At 38.1% G+C, this 24000-nt stretch overlaps 2 protein-coding genes across 2 annotated transcripts in view; both read right to left on the bottom strand.

Annotated features, from left to right (window-relative positions):
• LOC138974198 (uncharacterized) overlaps window positions 1-7192 on the bottom strand; it is a 33290-nt gene extending 26098 nt beyond the window's left edge. The window contains exon 1 of the mRNA XM_070346912.1: window positions 7171-7192. The gene's annotated coding sequence lies outside the window, so the exon portion shown is untranslated. The remainder of the gene's footprint in view (window positions 1-7170) is intronic.
• A 298-nt stretch (window positions 7193-7490) lies between these two features.
• The window catches only part of LOC138974541 (uncharacterized), a 25865-nt gene continuing 9355 nt past the window's right edge, over window positions 7491-24000 (bottom strand). The window contains exons 10-16 of the mRNA XM_070347256.1: window positions 23401-23418; window positions 16114-16267; window positions 15555-15670; window positions 13982-14221; window positions 11040-11276; window positions 8597-8623; window positions 7491-7498 (exon numbers count right to left, since the gene is read on the bottom strand). Coding sequence (XP_070203357.1) covers window positions 7491-7498; window positions 8597-8623; window positions 11040-11276; window positions 13982-14221; window positions 15555-15670; window positions 16114-16267; window positions 23401-23418 — 800 coding nt within the window. The remainder of the gene's footprint in view (window positions 7499-8596; window positions 8624-11039; window positions 11277-13981; window positions 14222-15554; window positions 15671-16113; window positions 16268-23400; window positions 23419-24000) is intronic.

The following is a 24000-nucleotide window of genomic DNA, read 5'->3' as shown; positions in this document are numbered from 1 at the left end:
CATGCATCATCTCTTGTCTCTGATTATCATGATCGTATTTCGATACTTTGACGAGACAAACCCAATGCTGGTATGTCGAAGAAGACAGCCACAGCGGGCTTGTTCGAATCAAAGTATCACACCATATCTTCAGCGTATTACCAATACCTGTCCCAATATAGACCAGTTGGTCTAAGAGGACGTTAAACCCTAATAGTCAGTCACAAATGAGACAGGAAGGCATGTAGCTCCACCACGCGGAAGTCTGCAATGACCTATGTTCGCTTCCCGCTATAGTAGCCATAACGGGGATCACACACTACCACGAAAGCGCAGTGGTAGATGTTGTGCAACCATGAACTGCACTAGTTCTCATTAAAAAGGATTCATAATGTTTACAATAATTGAGCAGGTAAGGATCTGTTTCCTTTTTCCTATCGATTAGTTTTAGAACATAAAAGTGGTAACGCGGCGAACTGCGTGTATTCTACTAGTTCAGAGACAGTAGTGTACACACACTGTGCTTAATTGCTACATTCTCTAAACAGTCCAAAATTATGCATGCTAATCATAGTTTCACATATACAAAGATAAATTTCTCTTCTTTTTTTTTTTCTTTTTTTAAATCTCAGTTGCGCGCAGGCTGCTTCAACCCTTTCTTTTTTGCCTTTTTTTGTTTGGTTTTTGTTGTTGTTGGCGGGGAGCATCCTTCTTCATTGATCTTTTTTTTATTTTTTATTTTTTTATTTTATTTTATTTTATTTTTTTCAAGTAATGTTTTTACTATAACATTAACATTACTATATCTAAATGTATTTTAAACAACTTTTCTATATAACAATTCCCTCTCAAAAACGCATACAATATCCAGAGGGGAGCAATATCTATAAATACCAACACACATTTTGGCTATCACAATCAAATAATTCACATAACTTATTAGTGCCTTGGAACTTTGTGAATTTTCAAATACGCCCAAAAAAACTTCCTTTACGGTAATTTTAATAATCATATTATATTTACAATTCACTTTATCCTCAACGCATTTCCAAATGGACATAATTTTCGGGCAAAAGTAAAAAAAATGTTCAATATAATCAATTTCGTTCTCACAGTAAGTACAGCAATTACTCACGGAAATGCCTATTTTATACAATAAAATATTTGTGGGGTAAATATTGTGCAATATTTTCCAATGCAACATTCGCAATCTTGTTTCAGTGGTTACTTTGTTTACCATTAACCATTGCTCTTTTCCCGGCCTGAAATCAAATTTATGTTCCCAAAATTTAACTACAACCGGCTCCACATATTTTTCCTTTATAATTAATTTGCGAAATTGACAAGGCTTACTCAGGTTCTTTAAATCGTTGAATCCACATACATTTCCATTTGCAGAGCGTAGTGTTGCTGGTTTAACTGCTGTACAAATCACCCTATATTCAAAGAATCTTGTGGGCTTACATCCAACCTTCTGCTGCATAATATTAAAGGGCAAAATCTCATTACCAACATATACATCCTTTACTCGACAAACGCCTGCTTTAATCCAGTCGCTAAAAAACAGGGTTTGGCCGCAATAGATTATATCACTGCTGTTCCATAAACACGTATCACTTAATAACATTTCTCCACCTACTGCTCTCTGAATCATGTCCTTATTTTTCAACCAACAAATTAAAACTTGTTTCCAAAATACATTTTTAATTAATCCCAATCCTTTAAATTTGTTTACCGTGGTGTTAGATTGGAAGCAACACAACCTTTCACCAAGCTTCGAAAACATATGTATCGGTATATGTTTCCATCTTTCCTGCTTTTCGTTCAATAAATTTGCCGCCCAGGACAACAAACAAGAGGACTGCATATCAATGACATCAATCATTGTTAAACCCCCATCAGGAAACTCTTGACACATCACTTTTCTTTCAACTTTCTCAAATGCCTTAGTGTTTGAAAATCGCTTTTTCCAAATAAATATGTAAAACATAGTATTTATCTCAGTCAATACCTTTTCGGGTATTACCAGTGCTTGCAACGGATAAATAATCTGCGATAACAAAAGAGATTTCACTATGCATATTTTCCCCATGATACTACAATTTCGTTTAAACCATTTTACAATGTTGCGTCGTATATTTTCAATACGGCTTGTCCAGTTTTCTTCAATCTCAGAGACCGATGAGGAGCTACTGAAATAAATTCCCAAAATCTTCACTCTTGTAGTCCACCTTAACCCGCACTCATTTTCATTACCATATTTATTACTGCCCAAGGCCATGATTTAAGTTTTTTGTCTATTCATTGCCAAACCAGAGAATTTGGAAAAATAGGTAACAAGGGTTAATGCGTTTTTTAACTCATCCATATCGTTCAGAAATAGGGTCACATCATCAGCATATAATAATATCTTAAAGAACATATCATAATTATCATTAGTTTCTTTCCGCAGAGGCAGACCCTTAATTGAACCATCATTTCGAATTTTCAAGGCCAACAAATCTAATGCAAGGATGAAGGCCATCGGTGAAAAAGAACAGCCCTGTCTGATACCTGCGTTCAATTCAATACATTCCGATAACCAGCCCATAAAATTGATACAACTTTCAGATTTATACAATAGAATCTCTACCCATCTTACAAAGACGGCACCAAAATTAAATCGTTTAAATGCATACACAATATACTCTTTGGAAATCGTGTAAAATGCAGCTTTATAGTCCAGTGCTACAAGGAACCCAGGTTTATTATATTCGTTTACATACGACACTAAATCGTCTATTTGCCGGATGGCTGAACTAATGGTTCGACCCTTCAAAAAACCATACTGATCTTCACCAATAATATCTAAAATAACTTTAGATAGGCGAACTGAAAGAGTCTTCGCCAATATGTTATAATCAGTGTTTAATAGTGAGATCGGTCGCCAATTATTAAGGTCGTCCCTTGGTAACTGTTTACCCTTATGAATTAATATCATTATTGCCCGTTTTTGTGTGACGGTTAATTCTCCCTTTAAAAAAGATGCATGAAAGGAATTCAATACCATGTATTTTATTCTACACCAGAAGAACTTCATAAAGGAGGTTGTAATACCATCACATCCAGGGGAGGAACCGTTTTTCATATTTTTTAAGGATGTCGACAATTCTGTTAAAGTGATCGGACTATCAATTCCAGTCTTCTGCTGTTCTGTTAATTGAGGAACTTCAACACCATCCAAAAACTGTTCAACCAAATTTTCATCAAACTCAATATTTTTTTCGTATCTCCTTCTAAAAAACTGGACTTGTTCAGTCAAAATATCATCCTGATTTGTTATCACCTGACCATCTGCTTTAGCAAGACGATCCATAATTTTCGCGTTTGAGTGTGTTTTTTCCATATTGAGAAAATACTTTGTATTTTTTTCTCCTTCTTCAATAAATTTAATTCGGGACCTAGTTTGGGCTCCTTTAGCTTCCTGTATTGAATACATTTCCAGTTCAGCTTTTACTTTATCTTTTTCCATCAACAATTCGTTATTATCTTGATCTAAAACAAGGGCTTTGTCAATCCTATTCAAATTTTCCAACAATTCCCCATGTCTATTAAACTTACATCTATTTTTTTCCTTACTGTACCGAATACAAAATTCTCTTATTTTAATCTTACACAAGTCCCATTTTACGTGATCCTCCATTATTTCATCTTGTATCTCAAATTCTTCCAACATCAAATTCAATTCATCAACAAAGATATGATCCTTTAACAAACTATCATTAAATTTCCAATATGATGGACCACGCTGAAATGAACATAAGTTATATGTTATGTTAACCGACCTATGGTCGGATTGTGCAACGGAACATATATTACAGTCTCTAATATTATTTAGCACAGAGTCGGAAACAAAAATGTAATCCAATCTGCGAGCAATGAAAGGATTTTTTCTTGACCACGTAAATTCCCTTTCCTGTGGCCAGAATAACCTCCACATATCATTTAACTCACTATTTTCCAAGAGCTTTTTAAAGCGATTAACATCCCCCACATTGTGTTTTTCTCCACTAATAATGTCTTCTTTATTATCAATTACGCAGTTAAAATCTCCACACACTATGTAGTTCAACATATTCAGCGACTGAATGTGCTTTTCCAACTTTTCAAAAAAATGATATTTGTCTTTACCAATCGTTGGAGCATATACATTCGAGATACAAACGTCCTCATTCTGCAGAGAAATTCGTACCGTCAAAATCCTGCTATTTCGATAAATACACGTCACAGGATAATTTCTCTTCTATTTCGTCTCATTTTGGCATGCAAGGTCGTATCGATTGAAGCGCTTACATTTTAATCATGTTTAGATCACAGATCTGAACCTCACCATACATTTACAGAGCTAAGTATTTAAGAGCACAACTATGAAGACACTTTTCTTCTTCGGACAAAATAATGTGTATACCACAATAAAGGAACACACTTATTTGCAACACTGTCCCAGAGGATATTATTGTCTAATAGGTTCAAGGTGCTGGGAAGACGCCAAATTGATTAATTGTCTTATTTCCCGATTCAACCGGGATCTTTTTCCTCGGAAGCGATTAATTCCTGACACCTTTCTCAATAAAAACAAAACAAGTCGCGTAAGGCGAAATTACAACATTTAGTCAAGCTGTCGAACTCACGGGATGAAACTGAACCACTGTATTTTGTTTACCAAGACAGTACAGCTTCGTCAATCCCCGCGTGAAGGAAATCGCTCACCTTCCACGTGCAAAACCTAGTGATATTGACACGCCAGATTAGCGCGGTGGCGTCTTGTGCTAAGCAGGAAAGCGCGCTTTTCTGTATTCTTGTTAACTTTCTGAGCTTGTTTTGAATACAACCTATCATATCTATATGTTTTTGGAATCAGGAAATGATCACGAATAAGATGACATCCTTTTTGGATCGATTTCTTAAATTTTAATCGTAAGACTAATTAATCTATTTTCGTTAATTGTGATCACATTTATATGTTTAGATTCAAAATGTGATGAAGAATACGATGCAATCAATTTTAAATCTGTTTGCGAAAAATCGATTTTAATGACAACTCATTAATTAAATTTTAAGCCTTCAAGCTGAAATGCAATACCAAAGTCCGCGCTTCGTCGAAGATTACTTGACCAAAATGTCAACCAATTTGGTTGAAAAATGAGAGCGTGACAGTGCCGCCTCAACTTTCACAAAAAGCCGGATATGATGTCATCAAAGACATTTATCAAAAAAATGAAAAATGTCTAAGGATATCATACCCAGGAACTCTCATGTACAATTTCATAAAGATCGGTCCAGTAGTTTACTCTGAATCGCTCTACACGCACACACACACACACACACACACACACACACACACACACACACACACACACACACACATACACCACACCCTCGTCTCGATTCTCCCCCCCCCCCCCCCGCCTACGTTAAAACATTTAGTCAAAACTTGACTAAATGTAACAAAAAAGAAATGTTATAATGGGACATAACACTGCGTAATTAATAAACATAAGTAAGTAAAACTGGGTTAATAAGTAATCAGTTATAATCACGAATGTGTTTACAGAACTTTTTGTTTGTTTTTGTTTTAAATAAAAGACGTTAACAAATAATCAGAATTCTTTCAGGATATATTTAATGAAATATATCAAGTTCAATACCTTTCGCTTTTTTCTGTAATACATGTTTAAATTTGACTGCGTTTGAATTTCTCCGAAAATACACGGGTAACAACTTTTCCCTCAAATGTTTAAACAAATTACACTGTCACTGAAATATATCAATGAAATCTATCTCAGAGTTCTCCCAAACTGGCATTTTACACTTATTCTTTCGTTATGTGGTATATTTATTATTCTGCCTTCTGTCAGTTAAAAAGGGTGTTCACTAAAGAACACATGTTTCAATCCAGTGAATGTGTACCACTGTAATCCCGAAAGAACTTTCTTTATTTATTTGGTGTTTAACGTCGTTTTCAACCACGGAGGTTATATCGCGACGTGGAAAGGGGGGAGAGGGGATAGAGCCACTTGTCAATTGTTTCTTGTTCACAAAAGCACTAATCAAAAATTTGCTCCAGGGGCTTGCAACGTAGTACAATATATTACCTTACTGGGAGAATGCAAGTTTCCAGTACAAAGGACTTAACATTTCTTACATACTGCTTGACTAAAATCTTTACAAAAATTGACTATATTTTATACAAGAAACACTTAACAAGGATATAAGGAGAAACAGAATCCGTTAGTCGCCTCTTACGACATGCTGGGGAGCATCGGGTAAATTCTTCCCCCTAACCCGCGGGGGGACCGAAAGAACTGACAGTATGTTCCGAAACACGCATGATAAAAACGAAACACACAGCAGTACGCAAGAGTGAGCTTCCACATTTCCTGCACGCTGATCGGCTGGTCTCAGTTTCCTTCCTTCGCGAAAAGAAGTATGGTAGATCTCAGTGTACTCTACAGTCTACGAGTCTATCCCAAGGAATGGCACTTGGTTAAATACACTAGTTTGAAGTTTATGCGTGCTAAATAGTCAGTCCAAGTGATGTTGTTGGATGATATTGCGAGTATGTTTTGTCGGATAAGTTGCTGTTTATGTGAACAGATTTGATCGTTCTGTAAACGTCATGGGAAGCAGAATGGGTCTAAATAATGTTATTAAAATAAAGCAATTTAAGCCTTGTCTTAAATGCGGTTATGACCTGGTTCAGAACCTCACTCCGTAACAAGTAGCTAGTAAGACTGCCTGTCGGAAATAATTATTTGGTTTCTTTTCGGTAGAAAGTCACAAATAGGCAAATCAAGGGAGGTAAAGCTCTCAACTTCCTGTTTGTCTTGAACAATGGTGTGGTATGTCGTATTGCTATAACTTGAGAGAAAAAAAAGAACATTGGGGATGTTTTTTCATTTGGGAATTGTTTTAATTTAGTATTTGGTACAAAGTATTCATAAATCAAAACATAATCAAGAAACAATTCTTTGGTCGAAGAAATTCTTCAGAAAATGTTCCCTCTTTGCACTTTTCACACTAGAGGATTGTAAAATTAAATTCAAACCTAAACAAAAATGGTATAGTTTTGAAAGACAGAGGGAGTGAGAGAGGGATGGATAATGCTTAATACGTGTTCTATTGAAAGTAATGACATTTCAATGGACTTACGGTCGAACCAGCGATATGAAGAAGTGCCTGTAAAGATTGTGTAACAACAAAAGAATTCGTTTAGTCTTCAGCAAATACCAATGTTTGTTTAAGTGCAATAAGAAGACTGAAACACACACACACACACACACACACACACACACACACACACACACACACACACACACTCACACACATACACACACACACACACACACACACACACACACACACACACAACCCACACATACGCACACGCACTCACATACATATGGCACATACGCTCACATATACACAGACAATTTAATTAACTATCTATTGTCCGAAAACAATCTACGAACTCAAATATCTGTAAACAAAAGCATTATCAACAACAACATTAAACCATACTCTCTGAATTAAAAAACAAACAAACCTGGTACTCTTGGAAACTAGCAAACCAGCCTTAACTTTTTAGGTAAAAATCAAATCATGGTTTAATTAGTATTTGGGACGTTTCCAAAAAATGTCGCCAAATCGGTCCAACTTTTTTCGGAAAATGAAGTTTCTAAAAACGTTACTTTAATTTCAGGTTTGGAATCTGCATTCATTTATTAGTTAAAAACTGAAGTAAGCCACCTCAATGACGAGTATTACGAAAAATATCTTCAAAATGCGAGAGCTACAGTTCAGGCGTTTCACAGACAATGTCGTATGCGTGGAAGTTACACTATGTTTGCAATGAGCGTATATTCCGCGTATTACTTGACACTGTCACCATTTCTGTGGCTGCATGTTGCCCCTGAATGCAGTTGAATGTAAATTGTCAAATAAGCATATCTTTTCATAAAAAAATGCCCCCCCCCCCCCATTTTTTTCCTGCCTCGTTAGAGAAATATTGCGCGCCCTTGAACTTGTCTCTCCGGAACATGGGACGCATTCTTACGTTACAAAAACATCGTCATCTCCGGGATGAATGGAGAAGAAACATTGTGAAAAGACAATTGAAAGCCCGCAGATAAACTAAACAGAGACAGGCAAATACCCGATTTTCTTTCAACACTACAGACAAGTCAGTAAATGTATTGAAATCATTTTTGCGTGATATTGTAGTCAGTTCATAGAAGTTGTGTCCCCAGTTCACAGCTTTCAGTTGAGATCGTCTGTTTCTTCACACCACGTGATCAATGTAGCCACCCCGTTTTTTAATAGCAGACTGCATCTTCATTGCCTTATTGTTCGTTACATTAGGGAATGTTTCTGGCTTTATCTAAACAGTTTTTCCTTCATTTGCTGTAGGCTTCTTGGTCTGGGGTACATATTAGTGTAGTAGCTTACATATTAGTTTTACCATCTCTCCGTACTGATATTTCAATGTCTTTTGGGGTACTTTTGTTTTAGACACCTACACACACACACGTACACGCACGCGGAACAGGGTATGTTGCAACAAATTAATTGGACTTACCAACTTCCGGAATGTCGACGACGTTGTCTGTAAAATGAAGTTCATGATAGAAAGGAAATGTGCAAAAGTAATATTATCCAAAAACAGATATACTGCCAACGTTCCAAATGTTTAGAAAAAAAACAAAACAAGATTGGTAAGTTATTCGAACGCTTATTATTGACAAAACAAAACGTTACATTTACTAGTACGTCGACCCAAACATATTTGACGAAGACAGAGAGACAAACACTTGTGAAACAGATGATGAACTTGTCTCAAGATCGTGTGGCTCACTTGCAAAATGCCGGCGAGGTATTCTTTGCGTCGACGTACTAGTAAATGTAACGTTTTATTTTCCACTAATAAACGTTCAAATTACCTACCATTTTTGTGTTTTGATTGTTTGTGTTCCGCTCCATTATCCATGTTTTAATTTACACAAAATAAACTTGCTAATGTAAGATTTGTTTTTATTCTTAACCAATGACGAAAGCTTTTACGAAGACCAAGACACCAGGTTGGCCATCTCCAGTACAGTGTCGAAAAAATTTGCGTATAAACTTTAAACAGACGATCATTTCTTAGCCAATAGATTGACAACAAAGCAATAATTATTAGTTGGGGAAAACTCATCTGCAATCAACGTGTATACATTTCATCAGATGTGTGTGTGTGTGTGTGTGTGTGTGTGTGTGTGTGTGTGTGTGTGTGTGTGTGTGTGTATGTGTGTGTGGGTGTGTGTGAGTGTGTGCGTGCGTGCGTGCGTACGTGTGCGTGCGTGCGTGTGTGTGCGTGCGTGCGTGTGTGTATGTGAGTGCGTGCGTGCGTGTGTGTGTGTGTGTGTGTGTGTGTGTGTGTGTTTGATCGTGCGTGCACGTGTGTGTGCGTGCGTGCGTGTGTGCATGTGGTCATGAAAAGAGCACAGGATGGTTTGGATTAAAGGCACAGTAAGCCTCCTGTAAACCATCACAGATACTGTCAGGCTTTTACACACAGTACAAACACTCTTTCATTTAAACACTCACCGCTTGAGAACATCTTAGGTGCCCTCCGTGGAAAGCGAGCAATTTTCAAAGAATTTATTTGTGCGTGGTTTATCTTACCCCTGAGCCCTCGTGAACCCGTGTGATCCAGTTTCCCTTTTTTACAATGTAGTCGTCAGTTAGTAATTTGAATGCGACTCGATGTGAGCTTATCTGCAATAGCACGTTATTGTGTACCTCTGACTATGCACGAAACAAACGGTTGTGGTTCACAAGAACTCTAGCGATGGCTTTTGACTGTTCAGAGGAACTGGCGATAGGCATAAACCGTCGTCTGCTACGAGCACAACGACCTTGCGTGACTCTGCTTTCGGGCTTTTCTTTTTTCAAACTTTCAAAACTTCGAATTGTACTGATCTTGTCTTGATAAAAAAATGATTCTTTTATGATTTAAGAATGTTTGTGCAACAAGCTGTCAATTTATTATTTACATTTTAAAAGTTAGGTCTAGCGCCAAAACGCACCACGGTCCGATTGTCTCTGAGACAATCCGCAAAATTAATTCTTTAAAAATTGCTCGTTCTTGACGTAGGGCACCTAGGATGTTCCCGTGTGGTGAGCGTTCAAATGGAAGGGTGTTTGTACTGTGTGTAAACGCCTGACAGTATCTGTGCAAGTTTACGGGAGGCTTACTGTGCCTTTAATGTCAATTGTAATTCAATCAAGTTTGCGTTTTAATGAAACAGATCCTGTGATTGGTCAGAATGCCCCAACTCATTAAAAATTACCGGTCATTAATTGTCGATAACCACTCGCAAAAAAATATATTAACACTCTGCTGGCGAGGCGCATTGATACAGCCTCAACTAGTCTCGGTTAGCTTTGAGGGTCATTTTACAAGTAGGAAATATGAAGGCCAACGAGATACCGAGACCATAAGGTATGCGAAGTGATGACGTCGAATACGTGACGTAAGTTGATGCATGAATTCTTCCGGACTACGTCAGTCAATTCCAAAGATCGCTTTTGTGATGAAAGAATTTGTTTTGGAGTTTGCTGTCCAGAAACCCGTAAAAAAAGAAGGGAAAATGTGTGTGAAAGAAAACAAAACAGGAGCAGAGTGATACGATAGGAATACAGAGACATATTTCTTGGGACTTGACCCTTGCAGGTAGGTGGACTGAAAGTAGTGTGTGAACAGAACAGAACCAATTCTGTCTGTTTACAACCGCATGAAAGCAGGAAAGAGATCGTCGTCAGATTGAATTACAATAACATTAACATGCTTCCATTTGAAACTTCTGGGTCTTCATCGTGGATTGACGCCCTCCCAAAGTCTAATTGAAGCCCTCCGTCGCTTCGCTCCGTCGGGCTTCAATTAGCTTTTGTCGGGCGTCAATCCCCGATGAAGACCTCGAAGTTTCAAATGGAAGCATGCTAATGTGTAATTAAAAATCTATTAAAAGTGAGTCACTCACCTTTCAGGTTGATGAGCACTTGTACCTCGCACAGACCCAAAACTGCAGAGTTCTTCCACACTTTGACATACCGGCCTCTGACAGGTGGCTTGAAATTCAGCTGATACGTGCGTCCTTCAAGAAGATGCATGGTGGAACGCCTGTCAAACGTGTGAGCTGCATTTTCTTTCCCTTGTTTGTAAACAGTGACGTTGAATTCGCCATCGCGCAGAGTGGTGGACGTAGTATGTACACCTGCTGATAAAGAGACGATCTATTTCTTATCTACGTTGCGGGAATACGAATACAGGTAAAAAAAAATAAATAACAAGTCGCGTAAGGCGAAAATACAATATTTAGTCAAGTAGCTGCCATTTTTCAGCAAGACCGTATACTCGTAGCATCGTCAGTCCACCGCTCATGGCAAAGGCAGTGAAATTGACAAGAAGAGCGGGGTAGTAGTTGCGCTAAGAAGGATAGCACGCTTTTCTGTACCTCTCTTTGTTTTAACTTTCTGAGCGTGTTTTTAATCCAAACATATCATATCTATATGTTTTTGGAATCAGGAACCGACAAGGAATAAGATGAAAGTGTTTTTAAATTGATTTGGACAATTTAATTTTGATAATAATTTTTATATATTTAATTTTCAGAGCTTGTTTTTAATCCGAATATAACATATTTATATGTTTTTGGAATCAGCAAATGATGGAGAATAAGATAAACGTAAATTTGGATCGTTTTATAAATTTTTATTTTTTTTTACAATTTCTAGATTTTTAATGAACAAAGTCATTAATTAATTTTTAAGCCACCAAGCTGAAATGCAATACCGAACCCCGGGCTTCGTCGAAGATTACTTGACCAAAATTTCAACCAATTTGGTTGAAAAATGAGGGCGTGACAGTGCCGCCTCAACTTTCACGAAAAGCCGGATATGACGTCATCAAAGACATTTATCCAAAAAATGAAAAAAACGTTCGGGGATTTCATACCCAGGAACTCTCATGTCAAATTTCGTAAAGATCGGTCCAGTAGTTTAGTCTGAATCGCTCTACACACACACACACACACACACACACACACACGCACATACACCATACCCTCGTTTCGATCCCCCCTCGATGTTAAAATATTTAGTCAAAACTTGACTAAATATAAAAAGGACAAATTATACAGCACAAGTAATCAGGTTTTCAAAAGCATGAATACTATTCTTCTGTCATTTATTTGTATGTGCAATAGGCGTCTTCCGAGTTCTCTGATAACTGTCAGCAGTAAGTTGTATTTTCCACGATTGTATTTTTTACATTTAGTCAAGTTTTGACTAAATGGTTTAACAAAGAGGGGGAATCGAGACGAGGGTCGTGGTGTGTGTGTGTGTGTGTGTGTGTGTGTGTGTGTGTGTGTGTGTGTGTGTGTGTGTGTGTGTATGTTAGTGAGTGTGTGTGTGTGTATGTGTGTGTGTGTGTGTGTGTATGTGTGTGTGTGTGTGTGTGTGTCTGTGTCTGTGTGTCTGTCTGTCTGTCTGTCTGTCTGTGTGTGCGTGTGTGTGTGTAGAGCGATTCAGACTAAACTACTGGACCGATCTTTATGAAATTTGACATGAGAGTTCCTGGGAATGATATCCCCGAAAGTTTTTTTCTTGTTTTCGATAAATATTTTTGATGACGTAAATATCCATCTTTTTTGTAAAAGTTGAGGCGGCACTGTCACACCCTCATTTTTCAATCAAATTGATTGACATTTTGGCAAAGCAATCTTCGACAAAGGTCGGACTTTGGTATTGCATTTCAGCTTGGTGGCTTAAAAACTAAAGAATTACTTTGGTCATTAAATATCGGAAACTTGTAATTAAAAAAAAAAATTTATTAAACGATCCAAAAATAATTTCATCGTATTTTTCGTCATTTTCTGATTCCAAAAACATATACATATGTTATTTTTGGATTATAAACAAGCTCTGAAAATTAAAAATATGAAAATTATGATTACAATTAATTTTCCGAAATCGATTTAAAAACAATTGCATCTTATTCCTTGTCTGTTCCTGATTGCAAAATCATATAGATATGATATGTTTGAATTAAAAACAAACTTAGTAAGCTAAAAAGAATAGACACACAGAAAAGCGTGTTATCCTGCTCAACGCGACCACTACCGCACTATTCTGCATGGCTTGTCGATTTCACTGCCTTTGTCACGAGCGGTGGACTGACAAAACTACGAGTATGTGGTAACTGTGTAGGAACTGTGTAGCAACACGCTGGAATGCAGGCGTTAGATCGACGTTACAGGAAGGGATTGAAGGGACGTTGTGTACGGATATATCCGTACCAGGTCAGATATAGCCATATCAGTGGGTACAGATATATTGGTACCTGGGAGACAATGAGTTAAGTCACTCTGGACTACATCTCTACATTTACTGACATTAACATATTGTTAGACAACATAACAAGGTGAATTTTTGAGTGCCAAATAATCATACTTACACAGTCACTGAATAATGTGTCAACTGTAATGACATCCCTATTTTCAGATTTTTGAGATCTCAAAAAAAACAACTAAACAGTATTAAGCAACCAGCTGAATAAAGCTGCCGTTGTTTCATAATACGTCAGTAGAGGTAAACCAGGTACACAGTAATGTAACTACTTTTAAAATACAGTTCCGATCATCTGCCACCCCAGGGAATCAGTGTTTTCACAGTCAGCTAATTACACACCAAATATGTATTGTGGCATAATGACATGTTTGGAGAAAGTGAACTGTGCATCTTACAGAAACAAAAATGTATCTTATGAACTATATCTGCTACTCATTAAATGATGCGCTCAGCAACATGTTTAGTTTGTAACTGGTGTTAGGATAGTAACCAAAAGAGTTGGGCTCTTTGGGATTTTCTGACTCCCTTGTGTGATGCTAGATCAGTTGGCAAAATGACACGAAATTGATCTTACTAGGTTTCATAATAGTCAGGCCCACGGCCCACACAAGGAAGTCCTCCCATAAGTCGACGGACCACCATGGAGAATGATCAGTCTCACTTGTGACAGCACAAGAAAGATTGTTCATGTCGGTGAAGAAAAATCCATCCACAGCCCTGTCAGGTCCGAAGGATGGGTCGTCCTGGTAGAGGCTTGTCATTTCAACAGTCGGTCTCTTCAAGGCAATGTTCTTGAACAAACCGCCGGCTATTTCTGAATAAACAAATTTAAAAAATTAAAAATAAATTAAATTTTGGTTGGGTGCGCGCGCGCGCGCGCGTGTGTGTGTGTGTGTGTGTGTGTGTGTGTGTGTGTGTGTGTGTGTGTCGATCGTGTGTTGGTAAGTCCGAGCGTGTGTGTGGGTGTATGTGTGTGTGTGTGTGTGTGTGTGTGTGTGTGTGTGTGTGTGTGTGTGTGTGTATGTGTATGTGTTTGCGTGCGCGCGTGAGTGTGTGTGGGTGTGATTGGTAGTTAGGGTAGTGGTTACTTAATTTGGGAGTTTTTATTGTGTGTTACTGTCTTATTTGCCATAATGAAAGGTTAGAAGAATAGGAGGTTCTACATTAGTGCTTCTAAGTTAACGAAGGCTCCTCACCCCCCCCCCCCCCCAAACCAACCTGACCCCAACCCCTCTAACCAGACGTAATATTGATAATCATTCAGGCGAGCAAAGTCTGTGGAGAAAGAAAGTCCCAATGACCAACTAGATCTAGGATTATTTGGTTTATGAAAAGCCTGTGTTGCTTGAGTGGTAAAGATCCAAGTAACAGCCCTGCTATTATTATTTTCTGTGTAGATATTGTGACCTTGCAAATTTGCCTGGACATTATGTGAACAAAAACGAAGATAGTACTTAACCTGATCCTAATTAATCGCTTGACGTAGAACGGCAGAAGATGGACAAAAGGGATTTTGTTTTATATCTATTCTTCAAATCATTATCTAACATATGCACTTACGTGAACGTTATATTAAGTAGAACTTAAACAAACATGTTACACATAATTATGACCCACAAAAAAGCCAGGTATGACTATGAGTGTTGACGATACAGGGTCACAGTGTAGTAAACTAACACACGATCGCTGGTGTAGACACTCAACATGGGACATATAGTACGTACTGATAGTGACTCAGTTTTCTTGTACATGCACGGCATACACAAACTACAGAATCAACATATTTCGTTTATACATGTATGTATATTATTAAAGATTATTGTTACAAACACGAACATAACATGCGAGATGTTTGCCAATAATGGTCGTTTTAAAACAGAAATGGTGTCGCAGAACACTTTGTAAAGGGAATTTTGACAGAAACGTTCTGCTGTTTCCTCATGGTTTCTCACATCACCGATATGATGAGCTTGCAATCGCTTGCGCCGTTTCTTCAGCTGTTAGTGTACTATACTGTTCACTGGTTCATACTACTCGTACTTCTGTTAATAAAGCTTTCCCCACAATAACGATTTAGCAGATCAAGCTGGAGTGAGAGAAAGCGTGTTGCTGTTTTCAATAAATTGAAGAATAGATGACCTACATACCAGTCAAATGACGGTCGTACGGAACAGTGATCATCTTCAACGCTCTGCCACACATCCGGGTACCGCCGATCTGAACGTAGTCATACAAACAAGATGGCGACTCCTCCAAGTCCATTCTGAGTAAAATACAGGAACACAAATATGTCTGTAGTAGTTATAAAGCACATAATGCCCAAACATAATTGGAGACAAAGGCATTAAAATCGAAGCGAACCAGCTTGGGGTAGGTAGGTTGCCAAACAAACTCGTTAGAACGATTTGCAAGAACATGACTAGAATTAAAATTCTAAAGATGTCCAATGGCTCCCAACATGAAAGGAAACCCTTTACCTTTTCTCACCTTTCATTACCATTTCTAAATTCAAGAACTCTGGTAATGATAAATGATCGGTAAATAATTTGCATAAATAGAGCAGAGAGTTATTTAAAACCTGTCGTCATTGACTGTCGACGATGCTACAATTTAAGAAACCCGAATTACCCCCCCCCCCCCCCCCAAAAAAAAAAAAAAAAAAAAAAAGCATATCCGAATCTCCTGTAAATAAAACATGGTTCTTACTTTACTTGAGTAGTCAAAAACAGTCCCAGTTCCTCATTGTCTTTGAAGACAACCTGGCTGCAGGAACGACTTGAGCGTTGGGAGAGTGTTTCTTCTGTATCGCTTAAAACGACGTGAGGCGGGATAGTGTACGTCGGGTCGTACTCCAGACAATCTGTGTAAGACATTGTTGTTACAAGGTAAATAATGTAAGCAAAATGGTTGGTAAAAACAGTAACCGTTGTGGAAGTCTTCGTGGGTCTCGTTTCTCAGAACAATTTTCTACATTTGATGCATTTTGTTTTTTGAATAGTTTAGGTCTTCTTTTAGTATCAAACTCACTGCGTTCAGGTGTAAAGAGAAAATGACAAGCTTAATCAATCTGAGCGTCATATATAAAGGAAATACTATGTAATCCTATATTTACACACACAAAAACTGGCTAGAAATAAAGCCACAACGCATGCAAACATGTACAAGTAAACTAACGCTCAGTTGCATACATCTAGAGCAATTGTGCAAGATTTAAAAAAAGGCATGTGTACACTTTAAATAATACGTAGTATCTGCACAATTTGTTTTTGTTTTGCAGTGAACTTTATAGTTCAAACAATTGAAAGAGATAGGGAGAGAAAGAGAGAGAGAGAGAGAGAGAGAGAGAGAGAGAGAGAGAGAGAGAGAGAGATAGAGAGAGAGAGAGAGAGAGAGAGAGAGAGAGAGAGAGAGAGAGAGAGAGAGAGAGAGAGAACTTTGAACTTTGAACTTTATTTATTCATCGAGGGTAACAGAATAAGCAAAGTATACATGCTTTTTTTCGTCCGGCCCTCGCCCATTGAGGGTAACTCGATTAATAACAAGAAGAAATAGAAGTTAAGCTAATTACAATACAATGTATATAATTAACATGTCAAACAATTAAAAAGACATTCAAAATGCATTATGAATACCAAGCAATGATGTAATATCACATAATTATTTACTTGTTTCCAAGAGAAACAGCATATACATTTCTTTGAAGGAAGTTTCACTGAATTGCATTTTAATTAAATCAGGAATGGAGTTCCACAATAAGGCGCCAGAATAAGAAAGACTTGATTTGTAAAGGTCAATTCTAGGGGTTGGGGTAATTAATTTGTTTAGTTTTATTGAATTATTCAGTTTGAAATTTGAGGCAATGAATGTAGGTGCATTCCCTGACATAATTATATGCATCATTGTACCTTTGTTATAGATAAATCTTGATTTGATAGGAAGAATCTTTAATTTTCTATAATCAGACGTAGAGAGAGATGCATTTTTTAAAAGAATTAATTTTACAGCTCGTCTATGTAAAGAGCATAAGTGTTTCAAAGTGTTTGCACTTGCAGAGTCCCACACTGTGGACGCATAATCAATAGTTGATTGAATATATGCCAGAAAAAACAGTTTCCGTGTGCGTAGGTCTAGAAAGTGTTTAATTTTTGAAAACTGATATATTTTTTTAGAAGTATTTTTACAAAGTGTATCTAAATGTTTTGACCAAGACAGATTATGATCAATGGTTATTCCCAAAACGGTATGGTTATCAACTTCAGTTACATCTTGATTTTGTATTTGTAGTTTAGGAAGTTTTGATGACAGATTTTGTCTTTTTTGTCTAGTGGTTAGAAGCATGCATTTAGTTTTATTTGGGTTCAGTGACATATGGTTTAGTTCTGACCATTCCAGCTATCGATCAATGTTTTCTTGGAGGACTCTTGCTAGCTCACTTAGATCTTTGTGACTAGAATGAATTGTAGTATCATCTGCAAATAGTTCACACATACATTTAACAAATAATGGTAGGTCATTAATATAGATAGAAAATAGTAAAGGACCAAGAATAGAACCTTGTGGAACTCCAAACCTTACTGTTTGTTTACAAGAGTATGATTCATTCAGATAAGTACTTTGCTGTCTGTCTGACAGGAAAGATTTTAAAATGTTAACAGAATCAGTTGCTAATCCATAAATCTCAAGCTTTTTGATAAGGAGTTTATGGTCAATTAGGTCAAAAGCTTTAGCAAAGTCAACAAATAGAGCAGCACAGAACTGGTTACTATTAATTTTGTTTAGCCATTGGTCAACTAAGCTAAGTGTACACTACATTGGGTGTGCACGTTAAAAATCCCACGATTGACAAAAGGGTCTTTCCTGGCAAAATTGCTTAGGCACAGTTAATAATTGTTTACCTATACCCGTGTGACTTGGAATAATAGGCCGTGAAAGGTAAATATGCGCCGAAATGGCTGCAATCTACTGGCCGTATACAATTTAATCTCACACGGCATCACTGCAGAGCGCCTAGAACTGTACCCACGGAATATGCGCGATATAAGACTCATTGATTGATTGATTGATTGATCAGCGCTGTTTGACATGAGTGTTTTTGCCTAAAACCTGATTGCTTATCATGTATCAATTTGTTGTCCTCAAAATGAAAAAGAATATGCTTATTGATATGTTTTTCAAGAGGCTTTGAAAGGATTGATATAATTGATATTGGTCTGTAATTTGAAGGATTTGTAGTATCACCCGATTTAAAAAGAGGAATCACTTTAGCCTGTTTGAATTTACTTGGAAAACAGCATTGGTCGACGCATATGTTATAAATGAAAGTTAATGTATCCGTGATTACTGGAGCCGCCATTTTTATAATTTTTGCATCAAGCCCATCTATGTCACGTGTTCCGGTTTGTTTAAGATGCTGTAGCTGAGAGTAAACATCCAGTATAGTCATTGGTTGCAATGCATGATGAACATGGATATGTTTGGAATTGCAGTATTCTTTCAAAAGTTTTAAATCATTTGATTCTGTCCGATCATAAGAAATCACTTTATCGGCAATTTTTGAGAAATGTTCATTAAGTGTATCTACAGAAATAGTAATAACTTGGGAGGATTTATGTGCAATGTCTTTGTTTGTGAGTTGGTTAATTGCTTTCCAAATAGATTTTGAATCTTGTTTAGATGTAATGAGGTTTTGAAAATATTGTTGTTTACGTTTTCGTTTTAGGGAGTTCACTTTATTTCTTTGTTGTTTGTACTCTTCATGTGTACCATGTTTTTTTTAAAAAAAATCACGGTAATTTGCTGCATTTTCTATGTCTTTGTCGATCCATTTAGGTTTTTCGATCTGCTTGATTTGATTTGAGAGAGAGAGAGAGAGAGAGTGAGAGAGATATAATGAGAGAGAGAGAAAGAAAGAGAGACAGAGAGAGAGAGGGAGAAAGAGAATGAGAGGGAGATAATAGTAATGATAATAATAAATGAGCATTTATATAGCGCAACATCATAACTTTACAATTATGCTCTTTGCGCTTGACACATTTAACATTAAAACACAGTAATACAAGCATTTACATCTAAATTCATAGTCAACAACGCTTAATTAAAAGCATACACCATCAAACATACATGACAAAAAATTCTTCCACTAACTAAGTAATAAAAACATGAATAAAATAGGTAGTGAAGACAGGGAAATACCAGCTGAATACCCTTAATCAAACAGAACATGTTATCAACAAGATGTTCATATACATTATCACATTATCACTAAAACAGCAAAATATTACACTACATGTAGCCTACTGATGGTCTGAGAAAAACAAAATCAGGGGTTGTATTTCTTGAAGAGGTGTGTTTTAAGTGCTCGTTTGAATGCTTGGGGTGACTGAAAGTGGCGGATGTGAAAGGGGAGAGAATTCCATTGTGTGGGTGCGCAGAAAGTAACAGTGCGTTGTCCGTATGTTTTGGTTTTGGTGTGTGGAATGGTAAGGATGCTGTTGGATAGGTCGAAGTACGCCCACTTCGGCCTACCATGCAGACGACGCAAGGGAAAGAACACCCGCTTTGTAACTGGGAACTTCGGGTAATAAATATGGCTACACCAGGTTCCTCAACTGTCTTGTCTACTTTGTAACCACGCAATACCACAGATGCGACAGGCAGAAGAGGCACGGAGTTGTCTTGCTGGAGAATAGACGGTGAGGAGTTCAGAGAAGTAAGCAGGAGACGAGCCAGAGAAGAAGTTAAAGCAGAGGGTGGACAGTTTGTAGTCAATGCGCAATCGGTACTGATTTGCACATGGGGTGATAAGAAACTAACAAACAAGTCGCGTAAGGCGAAAATACAATATTTAGTCAAGTAGCTGTCGAACTCACAGAATGAAACTGAACGCAGCAAGACCGTATACTCGTAGCATCGTCACTCCACCGCCCGTGGCAAAGGCAGTGCCCGTGGAATTGACAAGAAGAGCGGGGTATTACCACTCAAGCTGTTTTTTGTGATGTGTCAAAAGCATTTGAAAAAGTTTGGCATAAAGGATTATTATATAAACTGGAACTAGCAGGAATAAGAGGACAATTGTTAAAATGGTTTCACGATTATTTAACAAATCGCCATCAGGCTGTTGTTATTAAGGGTGCTAAGTCTGCATTAAAATGTATCCCGGCAGGTGTTCCACAAGGCTCTGTTCTTGGCCCCTTGTTATTCCTGATATATATTAATGACATTGTGAATGATATTGAATCTGTTATAAAGTTGTTTGCTGATGACACGAGCATGTCCATGTCCTTAGAAGATCCAATTAGACGAGCGCAGACTTTGAACGCAGACCTAAATAAAATTAGTACCTGGGCAAAACAGTGGAAAGTTAAATTTAACGAAGCAAAAACGGAATTGTTAGACATAAAACGTGATAATATACCAACCGAACCAATCATTTTTAATAATATTGTTTTGGAAAACGTGAACCAACATAAACATCTTGGCGTAATTTTGCAGAATAATTGTAAATGGGACTTCCAAGTGAGAAACATCGTAAAAAAGGTCACCCTCTTAATTAATTGCTTAAGATATTACAAATACAGATTAAATCGTAAAAGTCTGGAAACTATGTACAAATCCTTTGTTCTTCCACATTTTGACTATGCAGACATCCTATGGGACAACTGCACCGAGTACTGGTCAACTGCACTGGAAAAATTACATTTGGAAGCCATTCGGACTATAATCGGTGGTGTACGCGGCACCAGCCACGAAAAGCTGTATAAAGAAAGCGGATTTTGTAACCTAAAAGAAAGACGGAGCAGACACAAACTAATTTTATATTACAAGATGGTATTTGGCAAATGTCCTCATTACTTAGCACAACTTTTGCCACCTTTAACTTCTGATGTTAACCCCTATCACCGAAGAAGACCATCAGAAAGAAGAGTTCCCACTTGCAAAACTGAATTATACCGTCGATCTTTTATACCATCTACCACTGTCCTTTGGAACAACTTGCCAGACAACATCAAAACAACTAACTCAATCAGCGAATTCAAACACTATCTAACTATTCCTGATTATAACGTACCTGCCTATTACTACTGTGGTAAACGATTGGAAGAGATTCATCACTGCAGAATGCGCCTAAACATGAGTAACTTGAACTCTGACCTGTGCAAACGCCACTTACAGGATAATCCGCAGTGCGCTTGCGGCTACCTGCACGAAACAGCTGACCATTACTTGATACATTGCCCTCTGTACGTAGACGCTCGCCTATCTACAATAAATGCACTACCTGTACATTACAGACATGTTGAAATATTGTTAAATGGTAGCGAAAACCTTTCTCTTCGCACCAACAAGCTTATTTTTGAAAGTGTCCAATCGTTTATCTGTAAATCTGGTCGTTTTTGTTAATTTGACTCAGTACGCATATCCATGCCATGTATTCTATATACATTTTTCAATTATATATTCAGCGAACTACTGCTTATTTGCCACTGGATTACAGTTTACAATGTACTATGTATATTCTTTTTGTATGCGCTAACCACCTTCATCTCTCATATGTACCTACCATTCTTTCGTCCCACCTCCACCCTCCCGATCCCCCTCTTCCTCCTGCTAGCTTTCTCTTGTTCTTTTTGGTTTGCTTCAACTATGCTGTTTACCTAGATAGTTCCATTAGTTTATAAGTAATGTTTGTCCGACATCATATTTTTGTTAATTTGTAACTACGTAGGGCGCGTAATATCTATTGTTTATCGTTGTATTGTTGTACCATGTTTGATTTAATAAAACATTGTTTAAACCAAGAGCGGGGTATTCGTGGACCACATTTGGACGCCGTTTTACGCTCTATGCGCCGCAGGCCGTTTTGTGCGTCGCGCGGGATTTGCCGAGTGGCCACACATCGACGATTTTTTTCACAACGCGGTATCACAGTGGAGCGGGTCTCCTGACAAGAAAGTTCAGTTGCATTCGACTGCCGCGCCGCGAGCAGCTGACGTCATCGCTCTGGTTTGCTCTGATTGGTCAAATTTCCGTCGTTCTATGTCTGTGTCATAGAAATTAGAACACGCGCTATTCTTCTGCAAATAACGCTTCGCGATCATGGCACGCTACGGCGCTCCCACGTGGGCCGTTTTGAGCATAAGTCAAATGTGGACAGGGTCGGACGGGAGTGTAAACCAGTGCAGTGTGCGAAGAAGTGGTGTTGCGTGATCTCGTTTTCGTGCTTTGAGAATGAGGCGTGCTGCAGAGTTTTGGACTTTTTGTAGTTTATGCAGGAGGTACAGAGGACAGCCAGAGAGAAGAGAGTTGCAGTAGTCAAGTTTAGAAAGAACAAAGGCACAGACAAGAGTGTTAGTTGTTTGAGAGGAGAGTGTGTGGCGAATGGTGCTGATCTTACGAAGCTCAAAATAAGCTGCTCTACAGACAAAAGATATATGTTTGTTAAGGGTCATGTCAGAAGAAAGGGTGAATCCAAGGTTTCTAGCTGATGGTGAGAAAAGAATGTCGGTGTTGCCTATTTGAACAGAAACAGGTTGGGGAGAGGGAAATGTAGTGTTCTTCTTTTTGCACAGTAAGACTTCAGTCGTATCATCATTCAGCTTAAGTTTGTTATCGACCATCCAAGATTTAACATCAGTGATGCATGTCTGAATGGTCTGGGTGGCGGAATGTGTCTCTGCAGGGGGATTGGGTTTATACAGCTGGGTGTCATCAGCAAAAGACTGATTTAAAACCGAATGGTTTTGAATCAGTGTGGAGAGGGGCTTAGTGTACATGATGAAAAGGATGGGACCGAGTACTGAACCTTGAGGAACGCCGAAAGAAATTGGGGCTGGAGCAGACAGAGAGAGAGAGTGAGTGAGAGTGAGAGAGTGAGAGAGATAGACAGAAAGAGAGAGAGAGAGAGAGAGAGAGAGAGAGAGAGAGAGAGAGAGACTAAAAGACAGGCAGAGGAAGAGACAGGGACTGACATACAGAAACAGGTAAATAACTCACCTTTGTCTGTCTCAGAAACTGGAACAAAAGAGAGAGAAACTACTCATGCCAAAAACTGTAATGAAACATCGTTACTCTTACCCATTTGTAACCCAATGTTGTGTACGTAACTGTGTGTATGTGTGTGGTGTGTGTGTGTGTGTGTGTGTGTGTGTGTGTGTGTGTGTGTGTGTGTGTGTGTGTGTGAGTGTGTGTGTGTGCATGTGTGTGTGTGTATGTGTGTGTGTGAGTGTTATATGTATGTCTGGGTGAGTGTGTGTGTGTGTTTGTGTGTATGTGTATGTGTATGTGTGTGTGTGTGTGTGTTAATGTGTGTGAGTGTGTGTGTGAGTGTGTGTGTGTGTGTGTGTGTGTGTGTGTGTGTGTGTGTGTGTGTGTGTGTGTTATATGAGAATGAGAGAGAGAGAAACAAGAACGGCAAAGCCCATACGACTCACATGCTTGACCTTGACCTTTATATGACCTTGACCTTCAGGGTCAAGGTCAAATAACTAAACCTAGCAATGACATCATACACTAAGAACTGCTTTACACATTTTTCCTACCAAAATACATGTGCCCAAGGTCAAGGTCATCCAAGGTCATGCAACACAAAGCTGT

Source organism: Littorina saxatilis, linkage group LG8 (assembly GCF_037325665.1).
Source record: "Littorina saxatilis isolate snail1 linkage group LG8, US_GU_Lsax_2.0, whole genome shotgun sequence".
NCBI classification, from domain to species: Eukaryota; Metazoa; Mollusca; class Gastropoda; order Littorinimorpha; family Littorinidae; genus Littorina; species Littorina saxatilis.
Note: the sequence above shows the minus strand (reverse complement) of the source record. Positions and strands in the feature narration are given on the sequence as shown.